Consider the following 19,118-nt stretch of genomic DNA (forward strand, 5'->3'; position numbering starts at 1 on the left):
AAAATAGCTCACCCCTCACAGAATTTCCCGTCGATTTTTATGAATTGGTCGGGGAAGAAAGTATATTTTGTGTAGACTATGTAAAAATGGAGGAACTTCAAATGTTAATCTAAATGCATATATAGAGGTACCACACATGTTTTGAAGTTTCAGGTACTCTATTTTGTATTCTGTGAAAGGGAAATCACAAATCGAGTGTCAGGCATGTTGAGAGATTGAGGTCGTGAGAGTAAATTTCTCTCTCAAATTTGAATTTTTTGGCTCTCTGGGGACTGGTAGTAAAGCAGGTAAAACTGTATGGGGAAAAATCATTTTTATTTAATTGTAGCTTGTTTATCAATAATTTCCGGGAAAAAACTAAACGACAATGTTCCTGACTAATTTCTTTTAGGTTATCATTCACTTTTTTTACCTGAATTCGCACCGAAAGCGAATTATTCTCACATATCTCAAATTCTATATGGAGATTTTTATCACTTCCTACCAGCAGAACAGCGCCATCTGTGTGGAAAATGGCCGGACGATATGACTAATTGAACCGTCCTAAAAATGTTTAAGCTTCAGTGAGCTTCTGAATTTATGCGAAGACCTCATTGAACTTTTAACGTCTCAGGAAGTTATCTTATTTTCTGAAACTAATGGAACTGACCTCCCCCTGAAATTCCTCCAATTTTCGGAACTTACTAAACTTCTTTCAAATGCTCTCGCATTTTCCTAATGAAAATTCCTGAAGTTTGTCTTTTTCTTCTTCTTCGCATTTCAAGCTTATTGCATATCGCACCATTTTTGCATGAGTATAATTGTGTGGCAAGTACAATTATACCCTATTGCCCAGGGAAGTCGAGAAGTTTTCTAACCCGAAAAATTCCTAGACCAGACCGGGAATCGAACCCAGCCACATCCAGCATGGTCTTGCTTTGTAGCTGCGCCTTTATCGACTGAGCTAAGGAAGGCCCCTGAAGTTGTGAGAGATAGCGGACATGAAGAACCAGTGGAGGTGCCGGACAAAGGTGTTTATCCTAGATAAATGGAAAGTTACAAATTCTCTGTTGTCGTTGTCGTAGGCGCCGTCTTAGTCGCTGTCGTAATCGCCATCGTAGCCGTAGGCAGTACCGTTAGTATATTTAAAATTAAACATCAACCGCTGAAAATATTACTTATCGCGTATTTCTGTTGTTCATTACATTCCAAGTGAAATTCGAGAACGTAATTTCATTTGAATAGCTTGTTTAACCAGGTCTTAAACAATCGTCACGTCGGTCAAAGCTTGTTATGATTGTCTGAACCATGCGTAAAAAGAAAATCGAAACATTGAACGTCGCGTGAAAGTGGATCTTAATGAAGGCCTAAGTACTCTTTCGTAGCTTTAAGTTTTAGGATTTCAAAGATCGTCGGTTGCAGTGGCTTGCTTACTGAGGAGAAAAACGCGGTCCCAGATCCTTTCATATTAAAGATGCATGGTAAGCTCGCTTGTTTATCGTGTATTTTGTAAAACTTTTCGTTATAATGTGATATGAGAGGCTCGCTATAATGTAATATGAGAGGCTCGGTGGCCTTGAAGCAACCATTTTTGCTTCAAGATTCGTCAATGATTAAAAAGGAGCTCGTCTGCCTAGTGGCAAACTTTTTTGCTTACTGAGCAGAAGACCGTGGGTTCAATCCCAAGCTCTTGCGCGTTATACGATCGTTAGGACATCAATTCAGCTTATCGTTTACCAAAACGAACCCTGCTGCTAACCCAACCCTCTTCCCCAACATCCCTGTGATTCCTCGTGCAAGTGCAGAGGACTCCTCGGCATCCATCAAAGCGAGTGTCACGTCAACACATTCCTACCCATTCCTTTCTTGACCTGCGTTCAGGCGCGGCTGGCGCTGGTATTCCCGAGATCACCAGTTTTTACACATTGAGGATGATTGCTAGTCCCAATCATCGTCTATTGGTTCTCTGTGTAATTACAGCTGGTCTGGCAATAACAGAGTAGCAACCGTGGGCGGTCAATCATGCTCATGCTCTCATGCTAAGGAAGGCCCCTGAAGTTTGTGGATCTCCCCTTCACCTCCATAGATTTCAATGAAGTTCTCGAAACGTTTCTGAAGACCACTGTCCTTCTGTGAAGTTTTTGAAGTTTACCTTAACTTCTGAAACTTTTGTGCTCCCACAGTTTTCAGGGAATAAGAACTAAATAATTAATATAGTTCACTGATTTTCACAAATGTTCTCCAGATTTTTCTGAAGTTCATGAAACTTACCTTAAATTATCGACACTTGTTTAAAACTTCTTCAACAGTCTAGACACTCCTGGTGTTATTAAACTGCCTAAACGATTACTGAATTTCTTTAAAGTTACGTAGACTGACCTGAATTTATAATTTTTTTAATAACCCGCAACTTTACTGAAATTCTTTGATTTGCCTTGAAGGTTGGACAATTTTCCAGGAGTATTATAATCATTCAAATCGCTCACTAATTTTCCTTGATCTTATCTATGCTTAACTGAAGTTCCCTAAATTTGTTTAATAATCAGGCAAATGTTCTGATATATATTTCACTAATTCCCTGACGCTTCTGCCATTTTCGGGTTGATCATATAATGCTTGGAATACACCATAATTCCACGGAACTGCTTGTAAGTTGCTGCAAAATTGCTTAAGTTAATGGGATTATTCTGAAGCTATCTGATCGTCCTTGAAGTACTCGTAACTTTGATGAATATCATGAAACTATCTAAAAATATCAAACTTTAGTAAAAGTTCTCTGGAATTTCATGCTGCTTGCTAAAAGTTCTCGCCTTTTTTTTATTTTAATGGAACTTCGTTGTTGTTCTCTTATCAACTCAGCTAAATTTTCACATTTTTAAGTTCTTGAAATCTCCATTATACAGAGTGTTCGAACCGATTACTATAGTGCAAATAATTTAAGGAGCGATAAAAGATCATATTTGAAGTAAAAAATTGTTCTACGCATATGATCAAATCTCAAAGATTACTGAGTTATTGAACTTTTTCTGTTTTGGTCTATGCTTGCCATAAATTGGTTCTAATTAAAAAACTATGCCATTTAGCACAACATTCTTGCCTTCATTGGACAGTTTGGTAAATTTCCTACCTAACAGTGTCATTTTTACTTTAAGTAAGCTGCATTTAGACACATTTTAGGGATAAACGAGTCTAAAACTTGTGTTTTCCTACGGGTTTTCCCTTATTATTTCAAAAAATACGTATTAAAGTGTGTTGTTTTGTCCAACCAAAAGATGCTTCTCAATGAGTTCTACAACTATCTTTTTGACACCAATCTTCTATCTTGTTTAGTTTTGTCACAATTCCGTACTAAACACATCTTGTTGGGTCGTTAATTAACGGTTGCGTAAAACACGAATTCAACCCCACCGTGCGTTGCTGTTGACGTCTGTTTGCAGCAATGACGTTTATATAAGGTCTGGGCCCAAGGGCTTATTGGTCTTAGTGATGTTCGTATCATATTGCAATGTTTATCTTTTTACCCGAAACAGCTGTTGGCAGTGACGTATATCTATCTGTTCTCAGTATGTTGGCAGTGACGTATATCTATCTGTTCGCAGATGTTCAGCAATGTTTACAACATTTTTGCTTCTAACACCAGCAAGCTGCCTGTTGGCCCAGACCTTATATAAATGTCATTGTGCTTGCAGCGCCCATAGGACACTTGATCGCCACGCGGTATGAAAAGTGTGACAAGAAAAACAATGCTGCGGACGGTTCAATTGAGCGGTGCCGGTGGTGTAGTGGTAAGCGTGATTTCCTCTCACCCCAGCAGGCCTGGGTTCAATCCCAGTCGGCGCCGCCGGGATGTTCTGAGGCATAACATCTCTGATCACGCCTTCCTTCGGAAGGGAAGTAAAGCCGTTGGTCCCCGGTTCATGAGTCGATGGGTCGATAGGTGGTAGGGTCCAGGTGTGAAAGCTGCCTCCCTGGCGTCGGTAGTATTGTTGCTCAGCACGGAAAACAAGATTGACGAAAAACAAATCAAAGGGAAAAAAACGGTTCAATTGAACGCATGATGAAAATTGAAAATGTTCTGTTTTTTTCTCGATACCAATGTTCACGCTATTTCAAAACTCCCTAAATTTGGGTATAATCCACCCAGATCCGTCAAAACTGAACCTACCCAAAAATCGGTAAACTGTGTTGGGAGTGACGTCAACTGTGTTGGGAGTGACATCAACGTCGATCGGATTCATGTCAATGTTGTTCATTTGTCAACTTGTCACTCCCAACACAGTTTACATAAACGGAAAACCGGTACTGTGTTCTTTGACCACTCTTGGGTTTTCAATTGCCCACGTGTGGTCATTGTGGGTATTGAAGTATCCTGCATCCTGATTTGATGTTTCTTCTTGGTCTCACTTATCGCACTTATCAGATCGTCACTCCGCGTGGCGATCAAGTAGTGTGCTATGCGCGCTGCAAACAGACGTCAACAGCAACGCACGGTGGGGTTGAATTCGTGTTTTACGCAACCATTAATTAACGACCCAACATGATGTGTTTAGTACAAAATTGCGACAAAACTAAACAAGATAGTAAATTGGTGTCAAAAAGAGAGTTTTAGAGCGCATTAAGAGGCATCTTTTCGTTAGACAAAACAATACACTTTATTACGTTTTTTTTTTAAATAATAAGGGAAAACCCGTTGGAAAACACAAGTTTTAGACTCGTTTATCCCTAAAATGTGTCTAAATGCAGCTTACTTAAAGTAAACTAGACAAGTATGTTAAGTAAGAAATTTACCAAGCTGTCCAATGGAGGCAAGAGTTTTGTGCTAAATGTTCATTGTTTTTTAGTTAGAGCCAATTTATGGCAGCATAGACCACAACAGAAAAAATTCAATAGCTCAGTAATTTTTGAGATTTGTTCATATGCGTAGAACAATTTATTACTTCAAATATGATCTTCTATCGCCCTCTAAGGAACCGAACACCCGGTATATCACCCTTAAAATACTCTCACGTTTCTGGATGTTAATATCAATTTTATCACGTTACAGAAATTTTCTCGGAGCTTTGCTGAAGTTTCCGGAAATTCCCTGAGTTTCTCGAAACTTTTATACGGTTTCGGCAATATCCTTAAAATTATTTCAACTGCCCTTTCATTCTCTGATCTGTATTAATGCTCTCGAAGCTTCCCTGAAGCTCTCAATTATATTGAAGATCTTGGTTTTGCTCGGAAATAAATGGGATTCCCCTTTAAATTTCCCTGAATTTCTCTGGACTTCTGTGAAGTTCCGGAAATATTTCTGAAGTTTTCATAAATTCTCTGAAGGCCTCCGTACTTCCCTGAAACTGTCGGAACATCTTAAGGGTTCTCGTGTTTTTTTCAGCGCATCATGGAACTGTTCTGAGTTTTTCTAAATTAAAGATTGTAGATCTCTGAAATGCTCCAAAAGTCTGGACTAAAGTTACGGGAACTACTCTCTAAATCAGAAATTGTCCAAAGATCTCTAGATCTGACATTTTTTGAGGTGCTTAGAACTGCTTAAAAATTTGAACAATACCCCTCAAGTTTTCTATATTTTTCAAGTTCGCTTGACACCAGTTCTCTGAAATTCTAGGAACTTCATAATCGTTCCGTGTCGACTCAATGAAGAAAATCAAATTCCCTGATATTCCCTGATTTTTCAGTAATTAAAAAAAAATCCAGGTACGGTGTCTACATGGCTGTGTCAACACGATCTCATAAGCCATTACTCTCCTCAGATACCTATTTACGACCCAACAAACAATTCTAGCTGCAGACCAGCAAATACGGGCACAAATTAGCTGCATAAGGAAATTTTTGGCTGTATTAGCTAGTCTGCAGCCACAATTGTTAGTTGGGTAGTGCTTTCTGGACATTTTTTCATGAAATACCACATGGACCTCTAAACCATAAAGAGAGGTCCAGTACAATCTCAAATTGAATAAAGCGTTCGATACATTTTATAGTATGCAAAAAAGACATAAATCGCGTGTTGCCAAAAACGGGAAGGCACCACATTTTTCTAAATTATAAAATTGTAAGCACCAGGGAATCAGTTCAATTCATGATTAATAGTGATGTATGATGGAAACTGCAACCATATCGATATCAATCTACAAACAAGGCTTGCTTAAAGTTTGCAGCAAATTTGCTCGATTAACTTCATGATATGAGAAGAGGTCCTTGGCATGGCGATTTTCTCAACCTTAGAAGCAGTGTTAAAAATATTCTCCAAAACTCCCTCTGACTGGCGAACTTTTTCATTGTTGAACTTCCTAAGAAATCGTGAACTTTTTCAACCAACGCTAGGGGTAAAAATTTTCGCAGTTCTCCTACAGCTTGCATATGAAACATTTGTCTTTAAACCCTTTATATTTTTTTCCCTTGAGTACGGCGTTTTTTCTAGAGCAGTTCGCGAGTGCAGAGTTTTATGGCCGAGCTAAGTATAATTCCAGGTCAGTATCATCGATACTGCAGCCGGGGCGGTGTACTTTTACTTTTGAGCGTCTCTTCACTATCCTACGTGAAGCAGTGTTGTGAAATTCAGTTTTTTTTTTTTCATTTTGGGAGTATTTCCCAAGCAATCAAGAAGTGACCACAATGGGCCAACACGTGTCCAGGACGGATTTCGAGTGGTGTTACACCGAGGAACCGCACGCCAGTCGAAGGAAGATTATCCTGCAAAAGTATCCGCAGATCAAGAAGTTTTTAGGTTATGATCCGCGGTTCAAGTTTGTGGCTAGTGCCATGGTGCTAACGCAGTTTGCGATGCTGTTCCGGAGCGTTTGGTACGGTATGTTCACGCATCCTTCCACCTCTGTAGATTCAAGAAATGTTCCCATTCATTTCCAACAATCATCTTTGCGGCAAATACAACGCAGTAGGCCTGGCCGTATTGATGTTTATATCATATCTCAGATATGCTATAAACATCAATTAGACAAGAAAAATGATTAGACCTCATCTAACCTAATCATTTTCCATGGTGCTTTCTCGTACTGGCTGCGTTTGTATGAGATTAGATTAGATTATATTAGATTAGATTAGATTAGATTAGATTAGATTAGATTAGATTAGATTAGATTAGATTAGATTAGATTAGATTAGATTAGATTAGATTAGATTAGATTAGATTTATAATTTTTTCCCTTGGGTACAATTTGAGACCCTCTTCTCACCCCAGCAGGCCTGGGTTCAATCCCAGTCGGCGCCGCCGGGATGTTCTGAGACATAACATATCTGATCACGCTTTCCTTCGGAAGGGAAGTAAAGCCGTTGGTCCCCGGTTCATGAGTTGATGGTTCGATAGGTAGGGTCCAGGTGTGGAAGCTGCTTCCCTTGTGTCGGTAGCATTGGTGCTCAGCACGGAAAACAAGATCGACGGAAAACAAAATCAAGGAAAAAAATTGAGACCCAGCTCCACAAGAAAATTATTCCGGATAATACCCTTAACAAAACGCTAATTCACGGCCAGATGGCCTAGGGTGGGAAATCGTAAAAACAACGCTTTCACCTCCAAAATTCAATAGCTTAATTTCACCGCAATTGCAATACTAAAACTTCACTGAGAAGATAATTTTCCAAGCTAACCAGGTTTACAATGAAGACCTAGAATACTGAATAAAGCCACTCTAAGGCCATTATCGTAAATACTCATTTAGTTTATTCTCTGAGCTAGTCAGGCTGTCAAGAACACAATAAGGAACAAGAACTACAAGTGATCAGAAACAAATCATCTTATTCTCTTAACTCTTTACCAGTCTTGAATTTGTTAAAAAGCGCTCCAATGCACCCAAAGGATCTATGTCAGACGCAACTTCTATTAAGAGACGCACATACCCATTTTGAGGTTATATTTTGCAACTAATAACAACGTCTAGTGTCTACGGAATTTTTTTTTATCAACCCTCAGGATCTCAATGTGAATGTGTCAACACCCACCCAATAGGATCTAAATTTATATTAAGCGCAAAATCATTAAAATACCCTTTAGTTTTAGTAATTCTTGCTCAACTTACAAAAATGCCACAGCAAGCATTGAGTAACCACAAATACGCAACCAGGGTGTCTACTCAATCCAAGGAATCAAATTCCCTGAGTTTTCCAGGTTTTTCCAGGTCGGATGAAAAAAAAATCCAGGTGCCTACAAATTATACACATAATTATTTTATCTATTTATCCATCTGGAATCCCTTTTATGTACTTATTGATTTATGTAATTTTCGATTGTTCAAACTTGGGCGTTGGTACTTATAAGTCGGCACAGCAAAAAAGGTATTGAATATTACAACAGAACAGATGCACATAGGCTGTTTAATATTAATTTGTACAATTTATGTTTAGTAAATGCACGTTAGTGCAATGTAAAAGTACCTCCACTATTGGTGCATTTATCCTACACATAATTTGCGAAAAGAAATTATATCCATGGGTGTAATATTGTATTTGGTTTTTGCAATCACATTAGTTATTGCAATCACAGTAGCATGCATTACATCAATCAATATTACATTCTTTTTAGGTATTTGTGTAGTATTTTTTAAATTCAATAATATAAATACAATTAAGAACCCTGTCTATACTATTTCGATAAAACGATATATCAAAATTTTATAACAATATGCTTTCAAAAACAAAATATCATTTTGATAATATGTTTGAGTCCAACTTTGGAAGATCAAGACAGAATAAATCATGGTTTCACATGTCCTCAAGGTCCGTTTAGACTATCTGATTTCTTGGTCTGCTTTTGACCGCCACCATAATGAAAAATCTACTCGAATTTACTTTCGTCACACTTTGTCGAGCCCCCCTGTTTGCTGGTGTTCACACTGCTTGCACATGTCGAAAGAACTGTCAATTTAGATTTCAAAACAAAACTGTATCAGGAATCAAAAGTAAATACTTCCATCATGAATTACCAGAAAATTGCTCTAGTTCCGGCAGACGTATTTGCTTTTATTATTTTAAATAAAATGAGAAGGAGAAGGTGAACTTTGTGGAGTAGGAAATGGTTGCTCAGGAGGAATACCGGCAGGGATCTGGCTCATCTTGTCCTTCAAAAGTTGCGATATGAAGATGAAAATGGATTTCAAAACTTCGCCAGGATGTCGATACCAACTTTAGACAAGCTAGTGGGAAAAGTTCTCACTAGATATACAAGATTCCTTGAGTTCTGAAAATTTCTGTTAACAACTCAATTCTGCAAGGTCTTCAAACCTTCTGACGTCCCTGAAGTTTTGTTTCTGTTCTCCGGTAAAATTGCTTTAAAGATCAACAATCTTTCCTTACAATCTGCTAATTTCTCGGTAGTTCTACAGATTTCTTTGAAGTTCTGTGTGTTCTTCAGAAGTTCTGCAAATTTTCCTAAAAATCTACAAAGTTCCTGAATCCCTGAAGATTTAAGATCCTTGAAGATCAACAATTATCTCTGATGTTCACAAAATTTCTAATAATCTACAAACTTCTTGACAGTTCTGTAATTTTCTCTGCAGATTTTCATGATTCAATGAATATCTGCAAATATATCTGCACATCTATACAATTTTCTAAAGAATTAAAAGAAATTTTTGAGCTTTCCGGAAGTTTTAGGAAGTATTCTGAAGTTTCTCTAATTTTTCTGAAGCTGTGCAAATATCTCTAAGGATCAGCGAACTTACCTGAAGTTCTGTAAATGTCTTTCAAAATCCAAGAACCACAGTAAAATTCTGAAAATTTATTTATACATCTGCTAATTTTTCAGTAGATTTACGATCTATCCTCTGAACTTTTCTGAAGATCCTAAAATTTATTTCAAATTCTGTAAAGTTTTCTGAAGTACTGTATTTCTGCTCTAAAGATCTACGAACTGCCCTGAAGTTCCATAAATTTCACAGTAGATCTTCGAACTTTTCTAAAGTTCTTTAAATTTCTTTGTGGATTCTTGATCTAAAGATCGGCGAACTTTCCCGAAGATCTGTGAGTTTTGCTGAAGTTTTGCATTTTTTTTCTAAAAACGTACGAACTTTCTGACGTTCTACAGACTTCTCTTAAGGTCTACGGACTTCTTTTAAGGTTTACGGACTTCTCTGAAGTTCTTTAGCTAAAAAAAAGTAGTCTAAATTTCCGTTACTATGATGCACATAAATGGAGCGTCATATATCATACAAGTTTAGATTATAGATCGTGTAAATTTATGAGACATGTCATGTAATATCCCATATATTGTATGCAACTGTCCACTTTTGTTTGCAACATTTCTTGCAAACTGCTAGTTTACGTGAAAAGGAAGTTTACATGCATGCATGGATGTTTACATCGCCAGTAAAATTCAGAATTTTTTGGTGTGTATCTATTTCCGACTTCCATGGAGTTCTGCAAAATATTGTACTTTTGTACTTCCCTGCGATTTGTTTTTGGAATTGAGGTGCTTTTCTGACATTTAACGAATTTTTCTGAAGATCTCACATTTGTGTTAAACTGTGAAACTTTCTGTCAAATTCCTGCAAATATCTTTAAAGTTCTGTAAAGTTGTCTTAAGCTCCGTAGCTCTATTCCCAAGATCTACAAATAAAAACTTAAGGCTCAATAAATTTCTCAGTAGATCTGCAAACTTCTCTGATGTTTTGTAAATTCCTCTCGGGTTACCCTGAAGATTTGAAAATTTCGTTGAAGAATACCTCAAGTTGTCAACATTTATCTGAAAATATTTGAGCTTCTTTGAAGTTTTAAATGTCGCTCTCAAGATCTAAAAATTTTCCTGAAATCGTGTAAATATTTTTTTTAACCGCCGAACTTCCCTGAAGTTCTGCAATTTTTACTGAAGAGCCATTAACATTTCTGAGATTCTTGTGATTTTTTTCAGAAATCCTGTAATTTTTTTCAAAGTTCTGTAACTTTGTTCTGAAGATCTACGAACTTTTCTGATGTTGAATAATGTTTCGAGGATCTCCAAACTTCTGTGAAATTTTTTTATATTTCACTGTAGATTCTTGGACTTGTCTGAAGTTATGCAAATTTCCCTGAAGATTTGCTAAATTTCGCTTATAGTTTTACAAATTGATTTGAAATTATTTTTGCTTTCTTGAAGTTTTGAAAATTTCTTTGAACATTTATCTGAAGATCTACGACCTCTCTTGTGATGTTGTTTTTATGAATTTCTGTTAATTACTTTTAATTTGTTTGTAGTTCTGTTCTCAAGATCTACGAGCTACCCTGAAGCTCAACAAATTTCTCAGTAGATCTCCGACCCTCTCTGAAGCTAAAAATAAAATTCTATGTAGGCTCTCAGACCTGCTGTCTGCCATGCTTATTCTTATACAATACATGCTTCGTATGCTTCCTTTTGCCAGTCTCTCTTTTTCGGCTGTTTCCTTTTTACGACGATTTTGATCCTCCACATACAAATCAGCGAAGAGCGAGCGTGACAAGGCCCTCTGAATGAACTTGTCTTGTTCGCACACGTTGTCTTAGATGTCAGATGCTTGTCAAATCCAGTGTCCTTAATAAACGTTTCGAGTAACTGAACGAAAAACTTCTTTTGAATTACGAATGAAGTGATAATTGGAAAATTCCCTGAGTGGAACCAAAATTCCCTGAATATTCCAGGTTTTTCCAGAAAAAATAAAATTCCCTGTAAATTCCCGGTTTTCCAGGTTTTTCCAGGTAGTGGACACCCTGGAACTCTATTTAAAATTGTAATCCATCCTCAAAATACACCGAGTAATTAAGTTGTTTGAGACTAGCAAAGTTTATCATACTTCTGTGATTAAGAAATATTTCCCTGAAGTTAAATTAAATTTCCTGAGTTTCCCTGATTTTATAGGTCCAAAAATGAATTCCCAGATTTTCCAGGTTTTTTTCAGGTAGTCGACATCCTGTTATAGCTTCCAGTAAGTTCCGGATATTTTCAGTGTGTTAACTTCCCTTATGTTCCCGCAGTTTGTTTATGGAGATTAACTGAAATTCTCAGTATTTCATTTCATTTCTTTAAAACTGATTGCCATGTCTTAAAAACGTTTGGGTTTTCGAAAATGAGAAATGAAGAAAAATGAGTAGACACCCTGTAGATAGAGAAAGAAGATTAAACGTCACAAAGCAAAGAATGATCAATCTTGAAATAAATTCACGCTCAAATAGTTGAAAATACTGATTGATTACAAGATAAAGTGACTTCAGTGACTTGGCTGTGCCTGCAAATTTGAGTTATATGATTATACTTACTGAGATTTGAAAGCGTATACGTGTAGACGGAGTTGACTGCAGCATCTGCCTTCAGAATGGGAAGATGCAGTAGCGTCTGGTCTTGATGTACATAGTACACCCGGTAGCCGTGGATGGCACCGTTCAGCTTTTCCGGCTCTCGCCAGGTGATCTTAATAGTTGTTGAGGTGACTTCCGGAACGCTTAAATTCAACGGTTTGCTGGGAACTGAAATTTGTAAGAAGGATGAGATTTTATGAGAATTTGATTTACAATGGAGGCTGAAATACTTTTACAAAAGCAACAGTTTGGTTGATGATCATATTTAGCACAATGAAAAAAATGACAATTACCGAAGTTATCATCTGCCGAAAATGTAGGATAACCATGAGTGGTAGTGAAAGGTTCATCGTTAATTTCCGGTTCCTCCAAGATCACCTTGAGAACAGTGTTAATATCTGCATGTGGTTGATCCGGAGCATCATTGAGCAAATGTTGACGTTGCTCAAACAACACCTGACTACTCTCGAAACCACTAACCGTTGCGGTAGGTGGTACCGAAGTAGAAGCCTTCACTGTGATTGGTAACGCTTGGAGAGGAAGCACCCGTGGCTCTTCGAGTTCCTCGTAGGGAATCTCCGGTTCCGACACCACGTACGGTGTCGATCCATTGGAGTCGGTAAGATTGACAGTTGCTAATGCGCTAAAACTATGATTAACCAGCACCAGCACCTGTACCAGTGCCAACCACGTGATCGTGGTCAGCAGGCGAGCTTTCATGTTTTGCCTCCCCTGTGCCGGTGTTTGTTTTTCTTGTTGCTGTTTGTATCACTTTCCTATTGCACTTTTCTCCAACACTGCTTCCGTGATTTGTACCAATTTCACTCTTAATTTTAATTATCTCTGCTTTTGCGCCTATCTATGCATTTGCCTCACACCATCAAACACTCCACTCTAGTACTATTTCACGTTAATCATTTCTTCCGGAGAGGCTTTTCTCAGCTCACTTCGTTTGTTTTACGTATTTAGGCTCTTTTATCGCACCCGATGACGATCACCAGCTACATATAGACCAGAGGGGAAAACTCAAAATTAAAATGCAAATCACGCAAATTTATTGCTCCCGATTCGTTAGGCACGACTGCAGCTTCAAAAACTGTGTAGTTATTACTATATTTTCTGCTTATGTGCTTAATGCTGCTTCTCCCTACGCTGTCTTCCGCTTTCGTTCTAGTGGTCGATATTCATAACGACAAAACTTAGTGTCATACAAAAAATGCCGTTATTATGAGTCAGAATCTTTTTGAAAGTACATCCTCTGAAGTGATAGCACGCACAGCATTAAATTACCGGTCGTAAATCATGGAGACAATGCATTCTCAAAAGAGGAAGTAGAAGGAAGCAATTTTCAATCTCACTTTCCCTCAATTGATCTCAATTGTACGCGGAGGCGCTTGCTGGAAGATTAGAACATGACAGGAATTTTGAAGCAACCTTCCGTTCGTCTACTGTAGGTTTAACGTCACTCCTAAGTGTACCTAATATTGGGCCCATACATAAATTTCGAAGGAAGCATTTTTGACAATGTTTCACTAGCAATTCGTATTGTTCAGATGACACGACAAATTTGCCCAACCTTTAGATCCACAGACCAACATTAGAGCCATTTCCCCTATATATAACATGGGAGGTCATTGGAGAATACAAATTCCATCAGCATTAGCTGACTCATATAATCTACCATCGCGGGAAAAAATTAATTCATCAAATGTATTCTTCAGACAGAACAAAGTAGATTTGTCCGTAATTGCCAAATAACCTGCGGTTCAAAAAAAAAAAGGCAAAACAAGCTTCCATCGTCGTTCCCCACTGGAGCAGTTATCGTTCTATACGATTGTCTGTTTTATGTACAAGAACACAGCAGGTCCAGAACTCAAAATCACATTGCTGCTGCTGGTTGGAAACGTTTATTCGCTTACATGGTACTCCATTGAGTCTCTTCGCCGCAATCTAGTTTTCCGTACGGGACGGGCAGCCGGTCATCGTCACGGTCACCCCCACTCGGCATGATAGAACGTGTCAGGTCCAAGATAGATTTCTCCTCAAGCGTGTCGCCTAAATGGACTGAGTGTCGGAGAGCGAAACGGAACTACATAAACGACCATCTCCAACTCCATGCCCCCACTACGAAGTGTGTAGTGGTCAGCCAGAGGCAGGCCAGGCAGACAGGCGGCAGCAGAAGTTGCGCATCACCCGCATGTCAGCTTCAATTGATATCAATTTAGCACACTCTCGCTTTAGCTGGATTTTGTGCCCTCAAATGTATCACCGCAGAGTGTCGTCGTCGTTGTTGTTGTTCTTGTTTTTTTGTTAACATTATAGTTAGATTGTGTGTGCGTGATAATTGGGGGCTAGATTTGTGGTCAACATTGTGCGGTTGACGGTGAACTGTTCTGGTTCGTCCGCCAAGCAACGTGGAAAACTTATTTTTAGATGTTTGCACCTTTTGTGCTATACTTCCCTTTGCAGTTGTCCCATTCGTTAAAACAGCAAGCTGAGAAAAACGCTTTTGAAGATTTCTATTCTGTATGGACTGTTTGCGGATGGGACAATTTAGTTTTAGAATTTCACGACATTTTCTGAACAAAGTAGTAAACGTTTCGTGTAGGGGAAGACGGGGTAAGTCAATGAGCAAGAAATTTCGCATTTTGCTAGGCTACATATGAACAAGCGCTCATTTAGCTATGGATAATTTTTTTTTTTAAAATCTGATTTATCACATTATTTATGATTTTTCATCCAGTTTTGGAACGATAAAAATAGGGGTTTTGATCTGAATTTTACTGAGTGTTTAGTGAAAATTTCGTAAGAGAATTGAAAAACTCCGTCAACTGAAACTTAATCAATAATTTCTTGTGTAAGTGCTCGGTTGTTACAACAAATAGAAACGAACGGATTATTAGACAACCACGAGTGGACAAACCGGTGGGAGATAGAAGAGTGTTATGCTTGTAGATGGAAGCGAAGAAATTTCATCCCGTTAAATTTATGGATTTTGCGTTGCTCCGGATTTTTTCTAACATATGTGGATTGTATCAGACGGCCAAGACGTATTTCAAGACTATACATTCCGTGCAAGCTTTACCACAAACCGGATTACCCTGTGAAGCGAACCGTCTACAATTGCGACTTCCCCTCTAACACATCATGCCAGCTTTGGTGAGTTCGTTCCATTTTGTCCTTTACAATATTTTCATACTTAATTTCCGAGTACTAGTACTAGTGATACTACAAACATTTCCAACTCATTAAATACGCGTCAATCAAGCAATACCGCTTGGTTGAAAGTCCCAGTACATTATTAATGATTCCTACATTGAAATGTATTGGAGCGGGGCTTAGCATATACGAAAAAAGCTTCGGAATACTTGCGTTCTTGAAATGGGCTTTAGGAGTTGTGATAGAGCTGTCACCTTCTAACTCCCGGATTTAAGCTTCTTGAAATTATTTATATAAAAGATGGTTCCAGGAGGATTTTATCCATAATGCCACTGCCAGTCAGTGGACAAATTCATGAAAGAAGGATACATATGTGGTAATATAGTAACAGGTTTCCTAATGACTACTGACTACTGATATTAGGCAGAATATAATGTTTCAACAAACACGTGTCGGTCGAATTAGGATTTATCCCAGGCTACTATTGTAAAAGAACGTAATTGATAGATATTGGGCGGACCGCGTCGGAATGTTTAGAAAAATAGGGCGCACGCTTGATCCGGTTTAAGATACATTGTTGACTGCTTTCGGGAACATGATTTCATTTTAATAACTTGTTTACTTGTTTAACCAGGGCTTAAGCAATCGTCACGTTGGTCATAGCTTGTTATGATAGCCTGAACAATGCGTAAAGAGCAAACCGCGAAACATTGAACGTCGCGTGAAAGTGGAACTTAATGAAGGCCTAAGTGCTTTTTCGTAACTTTTAGTTTTCGGATTAGAAAAATAATCGGTTGCAGGACAGTGTTACCGATTTATATTAGATAATTCAAAGCTATGTTGATCATTATAACATTAAATTTTGAATAACAAATGATAAGACAATCTTATTCAAATGTCGTAATAATACCTCTGACCAAGGAAAAATGATTTAGGGGAAATGTTGGCTTCGGCAATACCTTAACCTATTATCGTCAGGGGGGTAAACAACGTCCTTGGGAGCTCAATTTTGGCATGTCGGTACATTTTATTTCAGAGCATCTATTGGCCAAATCTGAGTACTCTAGGACTTTGTTTACCCCCCTGACGATAATAGGTTAAGGTGTTGCCGAAGCCAACATTTCCCCTATATAGTTTTCATAAAAGTTGACGGTACAAATACTAATGAGGAAAGGAATTCCGCATTTCCTTTTCCCAAGTCCTTTTCCTCTCCTTCCCTTCCCTTCTTCTCTTTTCAGAAAGCGAGTAATGGCGCTATAACCATATGCCATATAGGGCTAGGACAAGAGTTAGTGCTCAGGTCCCAACCGCTAGAAGAAAATGGTAGCGAGCAAGGGCGCTATAACCTAGGCGAATACAGCATTCCATCCGTATAGGTTACGTCCGCACACCGCTCTCTGTTGTCCTTCGACTGAGGTCGGCTGGATCGATTGAGAGATCGCAGTGGGTTGGCGGTGCCGTCCACGCTTGTACGGAGGGAGGACTGTACGCTCGAACACAAGGGGTAAATACCTGTGTTCCATCCCAGGAGATCGGACAACCAAGGAGTGTACATTAACTTTCTTAGCTCTGTCACTCCCAACGATTTATATAGCCTATTTTCAAATCCAGCATACGGAGCGGTTGGTACGGTATGTCCCCGCTCTTTGATTACCTGTGGATTAAATGTTAACCACTGTCTATACTTATTAAGTAGACATGGTAAACATTCACTTCCACAAAAATTAACTAAACGCTACACAGTAGGCCTGGCCGCTTTATTGTTTGTTTCACATCCTTGATGTGCAGCAGGCATTAATAATGACAAGAAAAATGATAGATTTATCATTTTCCAGGATTCTTTCAAGTACTGGCTGTGTATGTGTAGACTAGACTAGACTAGACTAGACTAGACTAGATAAAAAATAGGGGTTTTGATCTAATTTCCGTCCTACTAAGCACAACCCGCGATTTACCTCTCTTTTCTGAACGAGTTTTAACAAAAAATGGAATATTTCTGTCAAAGATGACTTCTAAATTTATTCACCTTTCCATACGTCCCGTTGGATTTGATAAAGAGTCACAAATTGTTGAGATATTGTTTAAAATCTAATACTGCTTCTAAAAATGATTCTAAATTCGTTCTACAAGTTTCAATTCCGTCCTAACGCATTGAAACGCCAAGAAGGACCACCCATGAGGTAAGTCGGATTATTCGACAACCATTGCACACAATTGGACACAACAAGCGCCCCATGAATGGTACTATGGTCACATATATCATAAGTAAATATCTTTGGAATCGGTCAACTGGTTCCACAGCTATAGTCGGAACAGGTTCCAGTGACCATAAGTCATATTAGCACAGGTCTAGAAATGATCAAAAACGGTACAAACCTATATTGTGACACATAATATCGCTTGAGAATTACAAAATATGATCAACAGTAGTCATATTCTACACCCTGACATGTTCCGGGTGTCCCCGGGGAAGTGGTCAAAATCATCTTAACCATCATGCGACACGTCAAATCACATGAGAACTCTAAAAAATTGTCATCGGTGGTTATATTGAGTATGGTGGACCACATTGCCCAAGTAACAATTCAGTACATAGCAAAAAAATAATTTTAATATCACATCAAAGTGGATACACTTCAATCGTGTCGAAAATATGGTGTAGTATTACTTGCATAAAGGACAAAATTATCATCAATACAGTGTATAAAGGGACATTACGCTGCTTTTACTGCATTTGTTTATTGTTATGGCCATACAAATTACATGAGATTTTCGACATGATTGAAGTGCATCCTCTTGTATGTAATATTAAAATTTATTTTTTGCTGTGTAACCATTTAGCATCCACTCTGATTTATGATGGATTTATAACTGCAATGAACAATCCATTTAGTTTAAATATAGCATTTCAAAGTTTAAAACATTCCTGCCTAGTAATTCAGCTTTTTGCTGTTTTAAAAAACCTTTTATAGTCTGGCAAGAAAGTCAAAAACTGTCTTGTTTGAAAAATAAATTTAAAGCAGTTATCAATCCCCCCTTAAAACTGTTCTGTAATTCAAGCATAAAAGTCATTAGCAATTGTTTATTAGTGTCTAAATAAAATACTTTATAAACGTGTTCTATTATTATCACCATAAAACCATTAGGTTTTGCATTAGAGCAAAAAGCATTTATTGTTGCTTTTTAGGCTTTTTAAAGTTCATCGTTAACTCTGTTTACAAATTGAGCTTAAAAGATGGTTCCTCATAGTTAATAAATGCCAAATTTATGACAAGGAAATCTGGAAGTATAGACGAAGTAGGATAAAAAATTCAAGTCGAATTCAGCCAAATTTACTTCTTTAGAAGAACCAGCACACCATCAACGACTGACCATCTGGCGGAGAAGAGCAAACTGAGCGGGGCCCTCGAATTCATAAAACATTGTCGAAAGTTTAAAAAACATACCAGCCTTCTCCAGATCTCGCAAAAAAAGATGGCAACCGACAGCAAACCACTGAAACTGTTAGTTAGCGGAGATTAGTTGGTTTCCGATCCATAGTAGCGATTTTATTCGGCGAAAGAATCAACTCTTCGAAAATTTCATTCAAGCGTACATCCCTGCATCGTTGGATGGTGCACTTTTGTAACCATCCGGAAGAAAGGGATCTTTTTCGGGAACGATTGCGCTTTCAGCTGTTCGAAATGCGAAATGTTGTAAAACAGTATCGAAAACTATCAGAGTAA

The 19,118-nt window shown here is 38.1% G+C and overlaps 1 protein-coding gene across 2 annotated transcripts in view; it reads right to left on the reverse strand.

Annotated features, from left to right (window-relative positions):
* The window catches only part of Ptp99A (Protein tyrosine phosphatase 99A), a 482,762-nt gene that overhangs the window by 56,712 nt on the left and 406,932 nt on the right, over positions 1-19,118 (reverse strand). Inside the window, exons 2-3 of one of the 2 annotated variants that reach the window (XM_065218484.1) lie at positions 12,528-13,235; positions 12,196-12,402 (exon numbers count right to left, since the gene is read on the reverse strand). In XM_065218484.1, the coding sequence (XP_065074556.1) occupies positions 12,196-12,402; positions 12,528-12,954 (634 nt within the window). In that variant the 5' untranslated portion in view covers positions 12,955-13,235. The remainder of the gene's footprint in view (positions 1-12,195; positions 12,403-12,527; positions 13,236-19,118) is intronic. The other variant, XM_065218483.1, reaches the window with a different exon arrangement.

Source organism: Ochlerotatus camptorhynchus, unplaced genomic scaffold (genome assembly GCF_037179485.1).
Source record: "Ochlerotatus camptorhynchus isolate MF236.1 unplaced genomic scaffold, CSIRO-AGI_Acam_v1.1 ptg000087l, whole genome shotgun sequence".
Taxonomy (NCBI): domain Eukaryota; kingdom Metazoa; phylum Arthropoda; class Insecta; order Diptera; family Culicidae; genus Ochlerotatus; species Ochlerotatus camptorhynchus.